Genomic DNA, 16,937 nt, shown 5'->3' on the forward strand with positions numbered 1-16,937 from the left:
TTGCCCATGATAAAATGCAGGACTCACGTAATACTTCCAGTAATTTAAACACTGGAAAGTAGAATGGAATAACTCCAGGTTTATTTAGCCTTTTAAAATATTAACTATTTCTTGCTGGAAATATTGTAGATGCACAGCTCCCAGCAAGTTGTGATGCGCCTGCATCTGCTCTGGAAATATGAGTGAAGTTCTGTCTTTCAATTTGGTACAAAAAGATTTTTAAAAATTAAAGCACATATTTTCTCATTTCCAATTTGAGCACCTTAGAAAGCCAAAAAAGCAGAGACATGTGAATAAATATCTCACCATACAGTGTGAGAAGCATAAGAATGGGTATTAGAATATTGATGAAGTTGTTGTGCATGCCCTTTTGGGTTAAAAAAATATTCAAGCAAAATGAGAGAGTCTAGGAGCATACCAGTACACCAAAATCTTTTCATTTAGCTGAATTTATATAAAATAATTTCTTGGTTATTCTTTCATTATTCCTAATTTCCTCTCAGTGACTTTTAATTTAAGCTACTTTCATAAATGTAGTGTTCTTTATAAATCACAGAATCCTAGAATGGTTTGGATTGAGGAGGACGTTAAAGATCATCTAGTTCTACCTCCTGTACTGTGGTCAGGGACACAAATAGGTTGCTCAAAGCCCCATCCAGCACTTGCCAACAGTGCCCTTGAACCCTTTAAAAGTACACAGTGTCTGCCTTTGGGCTACCAAAAGCCATGGACACGTTAGAAGGACGGCCAAATTCTACTTTCAGTTTAATTCCAAAGGAGAACAGCAATTCTCTCTGGAGGATCACTGCTGTCTGTCTCTGCTGATGCAGATGTGGTTTTGCTGTAGCTCACCATGTCAGAAGCAGTGGTTACCTAGAGGCGAAGGACTACTGGCATGTTCTGGTTCTTTGTTTTTGCCATTTTCCCATAGCCAGTCACCAGGAGCGGGTTACAAACTTTCCGGTGTGGAACGCGAAGGGAGCGGTTCGAGGAGAGTCAAACGGTTCTGCGTTCACATGCTGCCATCAAGCGGGCAGACACAGTAGAGGACTGGAACAAATAGTAAGGACATTGCTTTGAGAGAGGAAAGTGGATGGAAAGACAAAGAACGAAACAATATTTTTGCTCCAAGCTTCATGTTGTAAAAACATTTCTGGTCTAATAAAAATTTCTCACTAATCCTGGCTAATTCCCTCTTCTATTTTTTCTTCCTCTCCCACTTTCATATTTTAGCCTCTTTGAAGTTGCTCAGACTTGACTTTGAGAGACCATGAAAATATAAGAAGGCTACTCTGTGCCTGTAGAGTTTGTCTCAATTGCTAGGGACAAGGATCACATTCTTCACTGTGTACCCACTCTGAGACCCCCAGATATGAGCTTCAGCACACCCCATCTCAGGGACCTACAGGGGACTGAAATGCAAGAAAAGTTATCATTTTGAGTCTTAGAGCTAATAACCAAATATCAATCAATTCAATGGTTCTTCAAAACCCAGATCAACAGTTCAGTTTATATTTGAAACTGAAATATCCCCCTTTACATGAAGTGTTAGTCCTCCTCTTGCAAAGTTTTACAACAACCTTCACTATAATAATTTTAAAAGGCACCTTCATCTCCTATAAGAAAACTTGGAGAAACTTCAAAATATTACATGATGTTAAAAAGGACAAAATCCCAGTAAATTTTTCTGGGTTTCTCTCATGTAATGGCCACAGAGATGCAACAAAGCTGCCCTGTTTTGTGGACCTCAAGTGCTGACTCCAATACGGATTGAGCAACTACAAAAGTCTTCTCTTAAGACATTTCTTCCACCTAAGCCAGGCATAACTGGATATTTTCCTAGGCTGTGTGAATTCCAAGAACACAGGACTTGTCCATGCCTTATTCACAAGAAATGCATAGTAAATGAGATGTGTTTTGGAAAATTCACAATGTATAGTACATGTGCAATGATTTCATGTTCTCTGGATGCATACACATGTAGTTCTGCCAGGAAGGTTTTGTATTTATAAAAACAAAGAGCATGCCATATCTATAGCAAATTGTTTTGCCCTTCAGGCAGTGATAGTAAATAAATTTGCCAAGGCAAATTTGAGAACTTAGAGAGGAAATGACATAGCTGTGAAAAGTATTGTACTGGCCCAGTGCAAACTGCCCTGTTATTTTCAGGGATGGTTTGTACATATCCCTGCAGCCAGGTCCTTAACACTGTTTCACTCTCAAAAGCTGAAGGTCTGTTTTAAATAGGAACACTGTGGTCCACCTGGATCTAAATATTTCTTTGAAACAAACCCACATGTTATCAACCTAGAAGAGCCAACTAGCTGGGCTGCTGTGGAAGTATCATCAGCAGATGGTTTAGCACTTACAGACGTAATCCTCATTGATCCAAAGCAATTGTTGGTTTATGGGCCAACATCAAGAATGGCAATAAAAGGAAAAAAGCATGTATGTATTCTTCTTGAGAATTCAGTGATTGTTTCTTCATATGTTCTACTTTTGCAGCAGACAGACCTCTCCCCCACCATGGTGTTTTTCCCCCTCCCCGGAAGAAAACCAAACCAACATTCCTCTCCTCAAAAAACCCAAAACCAAAACTCATCCAAACAAGTTCAAAACAATCAAACCAAACTGGAAAAGCAAAAAGCATCCATGGCCTATCTCAAAAAACCAGATATTTGTGGAACATCCTTTTTTTTTTGTTTTGTTTTGTCGTTGTTGTTGTTGTTTTGTTGTTGTTGTTGTTAACACAGAGATTAAGATGGCTCAAAGGGAGGTGGTTAAAATAAAAGAAATTATAATAATATATTCCCTCATGTGTTGGGGACAAGAAGGAGCTAATGCCCTTAACAAAGTGTCCCACTGTCCTTACTCATCCCTCAGCCTAACTGTCCTCATTTATTTCTTGGTTTACACAGGCAAAAAGGCAGGGAGGTGAGTTTGAATTTCAGAGGCATCGTTGCTTGATTAAAGGAGAACATTCAGAAATCAAAATGTGAGACATGGGAACATAGGTTGGTACCATGGCAATGGGTATCATAGATATGTTGTTTTCTGTCCACTGATAAAAAATATGTGGAATTAACATAGAATTGACCTGGTGTCAATGTTCTATCTTCTCTTTGCTCTTACATCAGTGTTTATGCACAATGCTTATTTTAAACTTCTTGCTTTGGAGACCTCTTGCAGGCTATTTATCCATAATATTTTTTATCATCCTAGTTGTCTGTCACTTGTGTGGTGATAAAGCTTTGGAGCTATTCACTACACCAACAACACAAATATGAGATACAAACATACATGTTTAATTCTTTCCTGGAATGAAGGAGCTAAAGAAAGATACTATTTTCTCCAGACTTTCATGCTTAAGGGAACCTTTTTCTCTTTGGAGAAGGTAGCAGGACAATAGACCACTAACGATAGGAAGGATACTAAGAGCTGAAATCTACTCTTTTTCCATGCTGTGCAAATGATCTTTTCTCAAAAATGCTCCTCTGTCTACATATGAAGAAATTCACTGCAATGGAGGAACTGCCCACTGGGTCACCATGGCCAAATAAAAATTATGATAGTTTATAAATATGAATTACAACTTCCTAAGTTTTGTATGTTTAAAATACAAAGCTTTGTTACTTAAAGCCTTGTTCTGTTCTGGAGCAGACCGAGCTGTAAGGGATAAGGAAGCCTCTGCTCAAAGGTGTGGGGAAGGTGTACAGGCAGCTCAAGAATTTAACCACTGACTCCCAGCAGGTACCTAAAGTTGTAACTGGTTTTACATCAAAGCTGCAAGATACCCAATGGAGTTATGCATGTTTCTGGTTATCTCCAAATTAACCCTAACATATTTCTAATAAAGCTAAAATGAACAATACTGAATTATATGTTTAAAACATATTGTTTTAAAAGAAGTGTGCCAGCTCCTAAGACTCATGTTTTATGGCTTGAAATTCAACTCTGCTTACCTAGTTTTACATTCATCGGGGTTTCTCAGTCTTCAAACTTCCCTACAGCTGACTGAAAAGTAGCTAGGTTTGATAAATGTTTGTCTTTCTAACAAGAGCTTTGAGAAGGAGCATCTTCTTCATTTAAATTCAGTTATCTGGAATTCACCACTTTCCACAGTAATACCTGAGTACCATTTTTCCTCTTAGCACTACATCATAATACTATGATATGTGCAAATATTATCAACAATATTGCTACATACTTGTAGCAATTCAGAGAGATATTAGCAAAAAAAAAATCTTACTGTAATGCCATGTATATGCTTCAAGGCTTTTTAAAAATTGAGCAGCTGTTAATGGATTTGGGAATAGCACAGTTATGAGAGCTGAGAAGCTGCTAATCAATCCTATTGAGGGTGGCTGGGGAAATAAATTGTTACAAAACTGCAGTTAAAGACACCTTTAGGCACTGCTGTGGGAAGTGACTGGTTTGGTTGTTTTGGTGGGGTTTTTTGGGTTTTCATGGGGTTTTTTTTTGTTTGTTTTTTTTTTTTTTTTTTTTTTTTTTTTTTTCTTACAGGAAGCAGTCAGTGTCAGGTTGGCCATTTAGGAAAAAAGCTGGGAGGGCCAGGAGGGTCATGCCCAGGGTGGGACAGACAGACCCGTGGCCTCACCAGCCCCACAGGCTCGCGGGAGCTGGAGCTGGTAACGGGGCCCATTGGCAGTTCCAGGCACAGCAGGGGATGAACCAGCTCCAGGGGCAGACAGGGCCAGAGACGGGGCTGGAGCACAGGTCCAAAGGGTCCTTTCAGCAGCTGGGCTACCTACAGGAGGTAGTCCAAGCACCGAGTGCAGGCACAGCTTCAGCCCAGCTCAGACAGAACCCGCAGTGCTGGGCTGACCCAAAATGGTCCCACGGGCAGGAGGTGGGTGAGAGCTCCATGCGAGGCCCCTCAGGGAGGTTAAGAGTTATCATTGCCCCCAGGCCCCTGACAATTTTATGGCTTTCATGACCCCTTGCCTGTTTGCCACTGCTGCTTTTGATTCTTGAAAACCTTGCCCTCTCCTTGAAAAGTGACAGAAAAAGCAGGAGTGAAGAATTAAAAGCAGCTGTCCTATTTCAGGTGACACGTGACATCTTTTCCTTTCTCCACATGACACAGTCATGAAGGATACTTCACTCAGCAGAGGTCTTTAAGGAATATTTATAGAAAAATCAGAATCTGATCCTTTAATCTCTACTAGGTCTCTAAAAAGAAAGACATCGAACACCTTTTTAACATTTTAAAATAGATAAATAGAACAATTTATAGATGCAGGTTTTCAAGTGAGAGACCTTTAACCTGAAGTTAATATCCCAAAGACCTCTAAGATTCTACAGAATCTCTCTTATAAGCATGTAAAAATAGCAACACTGACTGAATAGGTGAGATATCAGTGTGAATTTGCTCCTGCTGGTTGCAATTTCTAAAGATTTTATCAGATATCAAATGAGTTCAGCATGGACACTTGTTGCAGACCTTGCTGTAGAGTAAGGTTTAGAAATGAATAAATAAACCAGTATAGCCCTTAACTGCTGTTTATTAAATAGAAAAAAAAAACATTACTGAGTAATTTGCAAGTACTGTACTTGCCAAATGAACTATGCACAAGACAAGAAAGCTGCAATACAGTTGCAGTGATAAGTTATTTTTTATTTTACAAAAAGTAGCTGCCTTGAAGAGAAATTAAAATAACATTCCTCACTTTTTAATCCTTTTTTTTTTTTTTTACCTTTTATTTTGGGGAATGAAAAAATCCTTAGCAAGACAGATCCATTACATTTCTTCATTGTCACTCAGAACAATTTACAGCAAATATACACACAAATACTGAGGCCAAACACAGGCAATAAATTTTACATATTGCTATGAAAAGTTGCAAGATGCTGCTTGGCTTTCAAGGGCCTAGATGGCAGTGTAGTTCTTAGTGTAATTAGTCAATTTGATCTTCTCTGGGAAGATAATATTAACTGAGAGGTTTTCCCCATTGTTAGACTTCAGAAAAAAGTTCTTTTTCTTGCGCAGGAGATGACTATACTTGGCATTAGCAAGCCACATTTCACATTTTGAAAAGAAAACAATCCCAGTTGTACCCAAGACAACAAGACACGTAAGCAAGCCCAGCACAACAAAACATATCACCTGGCTTCTACTCATTAAGGGATCTGCATTTTGAATTGTTTCTTTCACTGTTATTTTCAGGATTTCTTGTTGTTGGTGCACTGATCTGTGGTGAGCTTTTGAGGGTGGCTTGTAATTCTGCATATGCTTTGTCTCCGTATTCATTCCAGAGAGGCTTGTGTTTTTGCTGGGATGTTTGCAGGTCACGCCAACAAATTCTGGTTTGCAGATGCACTCGAACCCTCCCTGGGGATGCTCACTGCAAGTGCCCCCGTTCTCACACGGGCCACTTGCACAGAAAGCGACACGGCTGCTGCAGAGCTTCCCTGTATAGCCATGGGGACAAGAACAGCTGAAACCCACTCCGACATCTGTGCAGGTTCCTCCATTCTCACACGGGCTGGATTCGCAGTCGTCTCTGTCTATCTCACAGAAGTTGCCAGCGAAACCAGAAGGGCACAGACAGGAAGCATGGGGTGCAAAACCATTGTCATCAATGCATGTTCCTCCATTCTGGCAGGGAGAACTAGGACACATGACAAACACAGAGACAAAATTGAAGTCCAAAGGAAGAAACTATTAGGAAACAATTTATACAATAAAAAGAGCTATTTTTCTTTAGAAGAGCCAATTCCAAATGCAAATCCACTGAAGTCAGTGAAGCTGAATAAAAAATGAGTTTGTTCAACATCATTGTCAATACAGATCATAGTATCTTCTGCTGACCCTTTGGGCAGGATTAGTACACCAGTATATAGATTCAACCCAATGAGCTGTGAAGGGATTTTAAATTATTTCAAACATTTATTCAAATTAAGCTTCTCACTATTTTTATATATTTTTGTATGCTTGGAGCTATTTAGCTAAGCAACTATTCACACAAGACAGAACAAAGACACGAAAAGCCATGGCTGCTTCCTTTCTAGCTGATTATTCCTAAAATAATCTATAAATTGTATTGGCAGAAAAAAACAGTGTCACAGCAGCTAGGCATAAAGCTGATTGTTTTTATTCTGCCTGTCTGTTCCATGACACAAACAATTCAGAAGCAAACAGATACTTTCCTATAAACAGCTGTTCAGAGGAAATTTTTGATCGATACAATTATAACAAAAAAATATCAATGAGAGAATTTCAGCCTGGGCAGAGACAGCTGTAATGTGAGAGCAGGACCATATGAAACCAAGTATTTCTACAAACTCTTTTAGTACTTCCCATCTAGCAGCCTGATAATATCTTTTAGGTGACATAAATTAACTGATAGATCTTTTCTATCTTTACAATGCAACTGTGCCTTACTGAGTGTAATGCCAAAAGATGAGGCCACCACTGACTGGCACAAATGTGTTAATTCAGGGGATCTGTGCAAAGTGCTCTTGCTCCTTTAGCTGTCCCTGCTGGCTGACAAGGGTCCCTGAGTCCCAGGTTTACAAATAAACCTCAAACCCTCAAACTTTCATGGCAGTTCATCACACATCAGCCAAGCTTTTAAAACTCACTTTGTAAAATATGAAAAATACTTGGCAAAGTTTAGGACAAGCCTCATTGACAACAAAACTTTTCTTAATACTTATGTATCCCTGAAGACATACAGCACAGTACTGCCTGAGAGTTGAAAAGTCCAAGCTGTTATTTCAGGCCCCCCAATTCCAGGGCAAAGTCCCAGGGGTGATGAAGATCACAGCTTCAGATGCAGACATTTCACATGTGCAGCAGTCAGTAGCAACAGGCTGTTGTGGAATTCCATGGTGGCACAGAGAGATTTACAAGATCTGTTGATGTCTGGCTGAGATGATTGTGAAAGAGCTGTAAGCTCCTGTCTACAAATGGTCCCTGATCACAACAAGGCTGGGTTTGTCACCACTGCTCTGGGACTACCTTTGGTAGAGATTGCTCCAAGCACCTCTGGCTTCACTGGGGACTGAAACACTCAGCAGCCACCCATCAGGAGAGTCTGAACATTCTGGCAGAGGAATCATCTGTCTGTTTTCTGCAGCTTCCACAGTAACTGCTCTGTCCTCTAGTACTGTTCTTGGTAAAAATGCACTAAAAGAACATATTGGAAGTCTGGGAGCAGTATTAGGAAAGCAAAACTGGGCTTTGACATAGACATGGTTAGTGATAACTTGAGGTAAGGAACTCCGACATATTAACCAGTCACTATGTCTTTTTAATCAAAATATGGAAATTGGAGTTATACAGTCCTTCAGTGGTTATGGCTGTCTTGGAGAACCTAGCACTTTCCCTTAGCTTTACAGGTCCCATGGAAAATGGGACAAGCTGGTTTGTCCAACATAAATGTGTAGAAGTTTGAACCTTCATGGCCGGGTTGAATCTCAGTACTTTCTAGGGAAATGGGAAGAAACTGTTGGAGAACATAAGTTCTGAATTTTTTCCGTTTTCTGAAATTTTCAGAAATGTAAAATATTGAAATAACAAACAGTTAAGGGGAAAAATGCAGAATTATGAAAATTTTCTTCATTTTTTACTAACAGAGTTGCATTTGTCTATTTTAAATATGTTAAAATAAATAAAGCCTTAATATTAATTTCCTCGAATAAATTCTTCTACTTTGCATTTTTGGCATACAGCAAGGTGTTGTACATTAAGGGTTAGTTGTAGGAAGCATTCCATACCATTCTTTGCTTCCCAGATAGTCTGGTTTCTTTTAGAAAGTACCACTCACTGCTCTGCTTCAGGGCAGAAACCTCCAAACATCACAGAGAGGTCACTACTGCAGATCCATGTAAGCAGACTAGAAAAACCACTTTGATTTGTGAATTGCTCTGGTTCCACCTGGGAATACTAAGAAGCCAGCAGTAATGCTCAGTAATATCAACATTTTTAACATTACCACTGAGGTGAAGAGGAAATGAGAGGTGAATGAAATGGCACCATCTGATGAGGTCTCTTTCTACAATGTGGGATGCAGTCTCTGGTGGACTGTGAATAATTAGCAGACACGGAGTGCTTATGCTGACAACAGTTGTCTTTTTGAACTAAATGCAGATTTGCAGAGCCTGCTGCTCATTTTCCGGAAAAAGACAGCTTCCTAGAGAAAAAGAATCACTGCTTCAAGAAAGAAAGCAACTTATGTTGCTTTCTTCAGAAAAATTGTTCACAATTTCCAGGCTAGTTCATCAGCATTCAGTCCAAAAACAGAGTGCCAACACAAAAAAAGGAGTTTCAGCAATTTAAAACCATAAGGTGTTTAAGGAATTACATGGAACTAATCTTTATTATTTTGTTGATGCTGTATTTTTAGAACTCACCTGTTTTTTGGGATAATCATAAGCATATGGGATAAGCATATACATCCACACCGAATTACTGAAATATTTGGTCTACAGGTGAAAATCAGAAAAACCTATTCATATCTCCAATACTAGGCAAGTAGCTTGGATTTGAGCCATGGCTCTTTCAAGGAGCTTAAATTTCCCTGCTGTCAATTAAGAAAAATAGGCAAATCAGAGTAGCTATCTTAGAGGCTGAAAGTAAACCCAGAAAAAACTGTGAGAGTATCCCCCAAATAAAAGTGATGACAAAAAAATTCTACTGAAGTTGTGAAAGAATGGCAATTCTTGCCAGAGAGAGTGAGAGATGTTAATGCTCCTTAAACAAGAATTTACAAGTCTTCAGGAAGATTCAGTCATAAGGTAGATCTGAATACTCATCATTATCTATCACTGAGCAAAAAGAGAACCAGAGGGTATCCATATAGAGCTAGAGAGCAAGAAGGGAATCTCCTAAAAGAAAACTGTGATTTTAGGGTGATAGTTTTACCAAGTTTGTATCCACCATAAAGGCGTTCTGCATGTTTGTGGGATCAGAACTTTGATGAGCTAGAAGACAGCAGATGCTTCTAGATTTGAACAGAAACCCAAATTCACATTTTCTCTAGCACTGAAAGTCTTCTTTTTTTTTCCCAAGCAGTTCTACTAGTGATTTTGGTGGAAGTTCTTTGGCCTGTACCCAGTGCCTTTTGAGCTTTCATTGAGCACCTCAATGAGAAGTCTGGCTCTGTCATCTTTGCTTCCCCCCATCAGGTACTCACACACAATGGACAAGTTCCTCAGGGCCTGCTCTTCTCCAGGCTGAATGACCCAGCTCTCAGCATCTCTTTATAGGAGAGATGTTCCCCTTCTTTAATCATATCCATGGCCCTTCACTGGACTTCTCCAGGATGGCTGTGTCCTTTTTCTATTGGGTAGCCCAGAACTGGACTGAGCACTCCAGATGTGCCTCAGCAAGAGTGAGCAGAGGGGAGGGATCACCTCCCTCAACCTACTGCACAGCTGTTCTTAATGTCCCATTTCCTTTAAAGAACAGAGAGTAATGGTCTCCCTGCTCTGATGGAAGTGAGATTGTCTCCTTCAGTTAACTATAAGCACATTAGCATATGTTGGTTAAGAAAAAAATGCAAGCTGGTGGGCTAGGTGTTTTCATGCAGACAGCTTCTGTGCTAACTACTGCTCTTATTGGGCTGTGTATAAATTAGCCCTCATTAGAGGTGAGAGGACAGGATGGGAGTCACTTCAAGTTTTTTTACAAAAATCATGAGCAGGCATAAATTCACCACAATAAAATGTGCAAATTAGCACTTTTAGTACTCAGATTGCGCACAGAAAGGCACACTGATAATCTCTTAAATCTTTCAAATATTAATAGATCCGATTTGTAAAGTTTGATAATATCAGCAACTATCAGAAGCATTGTGTATTTTGACACAGATATAATTCCACTTAGCAAAGAATTCTGAATAATAGAAGTGTAGATTTTAAATGCATGTCAGAAATCAATATTTACCCATTAATAATGCAGGGTCCTTTCTTGAGATGGCAGTTTTTTCCTGTAAATCCCTGGGCACACAGACAAATATATCCTCCATCACCAGTCTCTATACACGTTGAATTATTGGTGCAGGGTTTTGCTGAACATGGGTGAATATCTGTTTAAAAATACCCAACAGGCCTTGATTAATCTAATGAGAAAGAGTTTGTGAATGATATACAATACTTCAAATAAAATATAGCTTTAGCAATACTTCACCCTGCATTTTATAAACTCTGATCTATTCCCTCCTTTGTAAAAATGGAATTCAGATTGTTCGACTACTGCAAGCAATTTCAGCTTATTTCTAGCTCTTTCTAGCTCCTGCTTGCAAAATGTGTTTGAATTGCTCCATTCTATAAATGAGTAGTATTAGAAATAAAATATTAGTGTGGGACAAAGAACTTCTAGATAGTCTAGCCCTACTTAGACAATCTTGGCTTCTCCATGAGCAGAATTCTGATAAAGCAATCAGAAATGGGGAATTCTCCCTGCTCCATGCCCATATCATTATGTGCTAATGAACAAATGTTTCATAAAAACAGAGATCATCAATTTGCAAAAAAAAATCTTAAAATATTATCTTTTGGCTGGGCTACATTCAACCCTTATATAACTGTACCAGAACACAGAACTGTATGACGTCTTGACCCAAAGTCACACATCTCATTTTCTTTGCAATTGCCCTGCTGAGCCACTTCCCACTCAAATGATTACTGAATTTTTTAAATAATTACAACGAAATAAACAAACAAGTGCATATTTTAGCAAGCTACTGCAGCAGCTGCAGAGAAGTGCTGACTGGAAGGTATCTGATGCCTCACATACACATATCACACTTTCTAAGAAGATGAAAAGGGATTTAAGGGCATTTAAATAATGCCACAGCATAACATGAAATTTAGATGATATCATGAGGTACTGCAAAGTTTTAACCACAGAAAACACCAGCCTTAGCTTTCAAATACAATCTTCCCTGGACAAAAGGTTCTATTTCCTAATGCATTAGCCTGTTCTCATTGCGAGACCACTTAGCATGCACTTTTAGTATAAACTACAATTTTCACAAGGACCAAAATAATCTTGGAAGTTTTTTGAAGCAGTGTTTTTTGCCAGCTATTTTCACAGACTTTAAAGGCAGCTAATAAAGCATGTACTTTGATGGAGGAGAAAACATGAACTTTGATGCAGGAGCATGGAAACTCTCTGAAATACATATATGAATAGGTACGTGTGTATATATACATATATACATTACTGTCAATAATTTATGTCAGGTATTTAATTTTAAAATACATCTTAAAAGGGTGTTGTACCAGGTTCTTTTAAAATATAATACATAATTAGCCTCAATTAGCCCATTTTCTCCATTGTATTTTACGTCTCAAAAGGACAACCACCAAGTGGTAACAGATGAAAATGCAAAAACAGGATGTTACACTTATACATATACTATGAGTGGCCTCAATCATATTACCCATAACTAATAGTTCCATCAAACTAAGTTGTCATGCTGCAGTGCATAAAGCAATCAATGAGTGTTTTATGAGGAAGATATGCTCAGTTGTAGTTTGTCACAGGGCAATTTTTAAGCTCTGTCTCATAGCACAGGCATTAGAGACTCCACCTGTACTCTCTGATGAGTTTGCCAACATGTGGCCTTGGCAAAGCACTCTGGTGACAAGTAGGACAATTTACTCCCAGCTCACACTGTATGTTGGCTTTTCAGCCCAATTGAGGCCAGGATTCCAGCAGGAGGTCATGGACCTGCTAACACGAGTGTGTCGGCACAGCCTGGGGTGACAGGCTGACAGATCTGATTTAGCAAGCTGGATCAAACACTCTGACTGGGCTCTCATTTTTCCCCTGGAAACAAATTGACTCAATTGATTTTCCCTTTGTTATGGTCGGTGTTTGATGTGGTCCCTGTACTGTGCAGTGTGTATCAGCTGTGCAGTGTATATCTGTGCTGTGCAGCCTGGTTCCAGGGGTGCACACCCTGGATTTCAAGGCTGTGTTTCCATAAGATGAGAAGATGCCATGGCATCATGGAGCCAGTTGGACAGACTCCATTCCAAATTGGTTAACCAGCAGTATTAACACCAAGACCAACTCACAGGTGTCTTTCTTCAAGTGCCTTGTCTGTCCATGTGACTGCAATAATAGTCACAAATGCTACCACTGATTCTGCCCGACGTGTTTAGAGTGGATCAAGCCCAACTCATAACCTGCATGTCTCTAAATTACTAGGAAGGTCATTCTTGGCCTGAACTGAGAACCAGGCTGCCTGTATTAAAAACAGCCACCCAGTCAGTGGCATTATCAAACCAGGTATTTGCTGATAAGCAACAGAACTGAGCCTCCTAAGGTGGCAGAGGGGGGCTGATCTGTGCAGCTTTAGAAATCTCTGATTGTAGATCAGAGAAAGACTCATTCCTCCTCATTAACTGTGATGAGAATCTAGGTGTCTGTCTCAGGTACAAACATATTTGTGAGATGTGTCCAGAACAACATGTGAGAGTTTAGAGTCACATCTGCACCACAGATGTCAGCACTGCTACCACAGCTTCTGCAAACACACCAGGAGTGACTTTAGGAAGCCTTTCTCTGCTCATGGGTGCAGGCAGTGAGTTGAGGCTGGCAAAACCTGGTGAGTAAATGAGTAAATGAACACCTGAGAACCTTGCACCAAATTCCATGTCACTGCAAGGATGTGACCTACCTAAAACCTTCTGATTCTTTTAGTCATCTTGAAAATCTTATGCTGTTCAATCTGTCATCAATCACCACTCTGGGTATGTATTGGAGATCTCACGCATGCTCTAAAAATTATGAGCCATATACCAACAAAAGCCTGAAAGGCATGAAGAGGAAATGAGGCCCTGGACACTTGTCCTGTCCCAGCTGCAGCTGTGTGGGCTGAGCAGTGCATCCTCCTGGATGCTCATGTGGTTTCCATCCCGTCAGATCTCTCTGACTGAACATTTGCCTTTGTCAGCCAAAATAAACCACCTCAACAAAGGCCAATTCTTCAGCTTGCTGATGCTAAGCTGGCTGATTCTGACTGGCAAAGGGTGAGAGAGTGCACACAGAGCTCTGCTTTTCCCTCGGACCTGAGGGGGAAATGACATTCTGTTCAGGAAGAGCTTTTTCTCAGTTACAGTAATGTTGCCGCACTGAATCATCACCAGGTTAAGTAAAGGAAAAAATAAGCACAATGTTTTCCTTTCAAGAAGTACTAAGAAAATAGCATATACATATACATATACATATACATATATATATATAATGTGCTACATAAATATTTAAAATTATTTAATATCTACAAAATAACTTGTATTTTGATTAGAAGAGCTTACATGACAAGAAGGGAGCAGTTGTTTGTTGGCCTCGTCCCTGATAATTTACAGTTTAAAATATAATGAATTTATACTTGGCTCACATATATGCCCAATTACAAAAGATACTGCATTGCTTCTGCCTAAATTATTATGGAAGTTCGAGGTTTATGTGCTGCTGCCCAGAATCTCCTCATTATCTGGAGCTAACATTCAATATTTTAAAATTAGTTATCCAGAAGGATTTTGCGTGTCTCCAACACCAGGTGGGGCTGCTTCCCCTCGCTTATTCAAGGAGAGAAAAGGATGTGCAAACCTATGTCACAGAGGCTGCCGACCCAGCCCTCCTCGCAGATGCACTGCCAGGGCTTGGCACAGCTGCCGTGCAAGCACCCGGGGAAAGGAACACACTGGTTACAGAGTGCACCCTGCCAGCCAGGCTGACACCTGAAAGAGATAAAAGACAAGACAGAAACAGAGTTTATTTTTAATAAACATAATTACAAGGATGACCCCCTTTTTGGTTCACGAATGCGCAACAAATAAACTTTTGAATTGGAAATTTTACTATTTGAACAAAAGCATACCATCGGTGCTTCTGGGACACTAGAAGCCGTTTATGTGAAGAAAATAATTTCATTCAGCAAGAAAAAAACCCCAACTAATCAATGTAAATACTTCATCCTGGAAGAAGTAAACTGAACAGGTATCTAAATATCCATGCTTTCCAGTTACTGTATCCTAATAGAGTGCTGTTTCATTACAGTTCCATATTTTCAGAGACCAAACCATTTCAGTTTCTATCTCTCTTACCGGGACTACGAATTATTTAAGCTGAACACTCCTGTGCTAATACCCCAGTCTGACAGATCTTTTTACCTGCATTCACTGGGAAATTCACAGAATCCATTCTCTGGATGGCAGCCAGCTTTACAGATCACGCCTGGAAGAAGAGATTTATAACCTCAAACCAGAAAAATGAGCACAAAAAACCCCTATACGCATGTATCATATCCTATGCACATTACAATGTTTTGAAAAATCCCAGACTGTGAAATGTTCCTTTTCTTTTTTTTTTCAGACACATTTTTGCATTGTAAAATTTTAAATTAACCTAATCTGGAACGTGTTATAGAATGTTCCTAAAGCGTAAGTGAAATGACATAGAGAATTAATGGCAAAAGAATACAAAGTTACTTTAGCACACCAAAAGTGTATGTAATATCCCTACACACCATTTTAAAGGGGTAATGCCAGAGCAGATTCACGGATGTTGTTTCACGACATGCCACTCCAAATGCATTGTTTCACAACTACTTGAAACACAGAAGTACTTTCAGCCAGAAAAATAAATCCATTTAAAACTACTTACAATAAAAGTGCTGAACTCATTTCAACCCTACACGGGATGAAAACAACCACTTCCATTAAATCATACATAAATAACGCAAGTTAAGGAGAAGAGATCTCAGTGGCAGTTTTTGTTTTGTTTGCTTGCTTGAGCATTCGCACCGAGCATCCCTCTGAAGATCCCCGCTAGGCACGGACACCCTGCGCCAGCGCCAGAGAAACGCGCTCCGTCCGCCGCCAGGGAAAAGCTTCCCGACCACACGGGCATCCCCGGCTGGAGCGAGGGCTGGGGACACCTTCGCCGCCCGGGGGCTCCTGAGGGCTCCTGAGGGCTCCGGGCGGGCTCCCATCACCGCCGCTGCCCCGCGGCCCCGGCAAACTCCCCAAACTTTCCCAAGTCGCCTCCCTTCCCGCGGCGGCGGAGCAGAGGGTGCCGCTGTCCTTACCTGGCGCTGCGGGCAGCACGAGGGGCAGCAGGCAGCAGCAGCAGCCGAGGATGCCGGCGGCGCGCAGCCCCATGGCCGGGCCGGGGCCGCTGCGCTCCCCGCGGCGCTCGGCGGGCCCGGCAAGGCGGCAGCGCCCGCCCGGCTCGGGGGGACGGGGCGGGAGCGGCGAGGGAGGGACGGAGGGCGGGGAGGGCTGCCCGCCTCCACCCGCGGGCGGGGAGCTGCGCACCGGGCCGGGCGGGCCCCGGGCAGCGCCGCCGAACGGGAGCCGAGCGCCTCCAGCTGCACCAGCTGCTCCAGCTGCTTCAGCACTCCCAGCACCTCCAGCACTCCCAGCACCTCCAGCTGCTCCAGCACTTCCAGATGCTCCAGCACCTCCCGCAGCTTCAACACCTCCAGCACCTCCAGCTGCTCCAGCAGCTTCACCGCCTCCAGCACCTCCAGCAGCTTTAGCGCCTCCAGCACCTCCAGCAGCTTCACCGCCTCCAGCACCTCCTGCAGCTTTAGCGCCTCCCGCAGCTCCAGCAGCTCAGCCCCTGCCGCGGGCGAGGGGAGGAATCCTGCAGGAGCGCAAGACCAGGGAGGTCCGGGGCGAGGGGGAGTGTTAAGCACTCCCCTGGTCTCCGTGAAACTTAGTCTGGCTGTCCGCGAAGACAGAATTTGGGGCTTGCCTTCAGAAGTCTGAATTCTCAGTCATGCCCATCAGAGCTCCAACGCTTTCAGGAAAGAACTCGGTGAAGGCAGGGAAAGTATAATACTGTTCTGGTTCTGAGGCTTGAGAATTCAAAAAAAGACCCCACCAAAACGCCCCTAAGTGTATCTTTAGTAGTCACGGAACAAATCAAGAAAAAGCATTAGTTTTACCAC

The 16,937-nt window shown here is 41.4% G+C and overlaps 1 protein-coding gene across 1 annotated transcript; it reads right to left on the reverse strand.

Annotated features, from left to right (window-relative positions):
* Positions 1–5,700: 5,700 nt before the first annotated feature.
* Positions 5,701–16,170, reverse strand: DLK1 (delta like non-canonical Notch ligand 1). The gene is made up of 5 exons (XM_063159381.1): positions 16,071–16,170; positions 15,154–15,217; positions 14,591–14,721; positions 10,913–11,054; positions 5,701–6,632 (listed from the first exon to the last, which is right to left on the reverse strand). The coding sequence occupies exons 1-5, from the start codon at positions 16,141–16,143 to the stop codon at positions 5,891–5,893; spliced, it is 1,152 nt and encodes a 383-aa protein (XP_063015451.1). The 5' UTR covers positions 16,144–16,170; the 3' UTR covers positions 5,701–5,890.
* Positions 16,171–16,937: the final 767 nt, after the last annotated feature.

The sequence above is a fragment of the Melospiza melodia genome, chromosome 6, assembly GCF_035770615.1.
Source record: "Melospiza melodia melodia isolate bMelMel2 chromosome 6, bMelMel2.pri, whole genome shotgun sequence".
NCBI classification, from domain to species: domain Eukaryota; kingdom Metazoa; phylum Chordata; class Aves; order Passeriformes; family Passerellidae; genus Melospiza; species Melospiza melodia.

What these genes read in the sequence shown, in the direction of transcription:
- DLK1 (XM_063159381.1), bottom strand. Translation starts at nt 16,143, where the DNA reads ATGGGGCTGCGCGCCGCCGGCATCCTCGGCTGCTGCTGCTGCCTGCTG. An exon ending in CGTGCTGCCCGCAGCGCCAG is followed by an intron (nt 15,218 to 16,070) that starts GTAAGGACAGCG and finishes CTCTTCTTCCAG; the next exon opens with GCGTGATCTGTAAAGCTGGC. An exon ending in GGACCCTGCATTATTAATGG is followed by an intron (nt 6,633 to 10,912) that starts GTAAATATTGAT and finishes CATGTGTCCTAG; the next exon opens with TTCTCCCTGCCAGAATGGAG.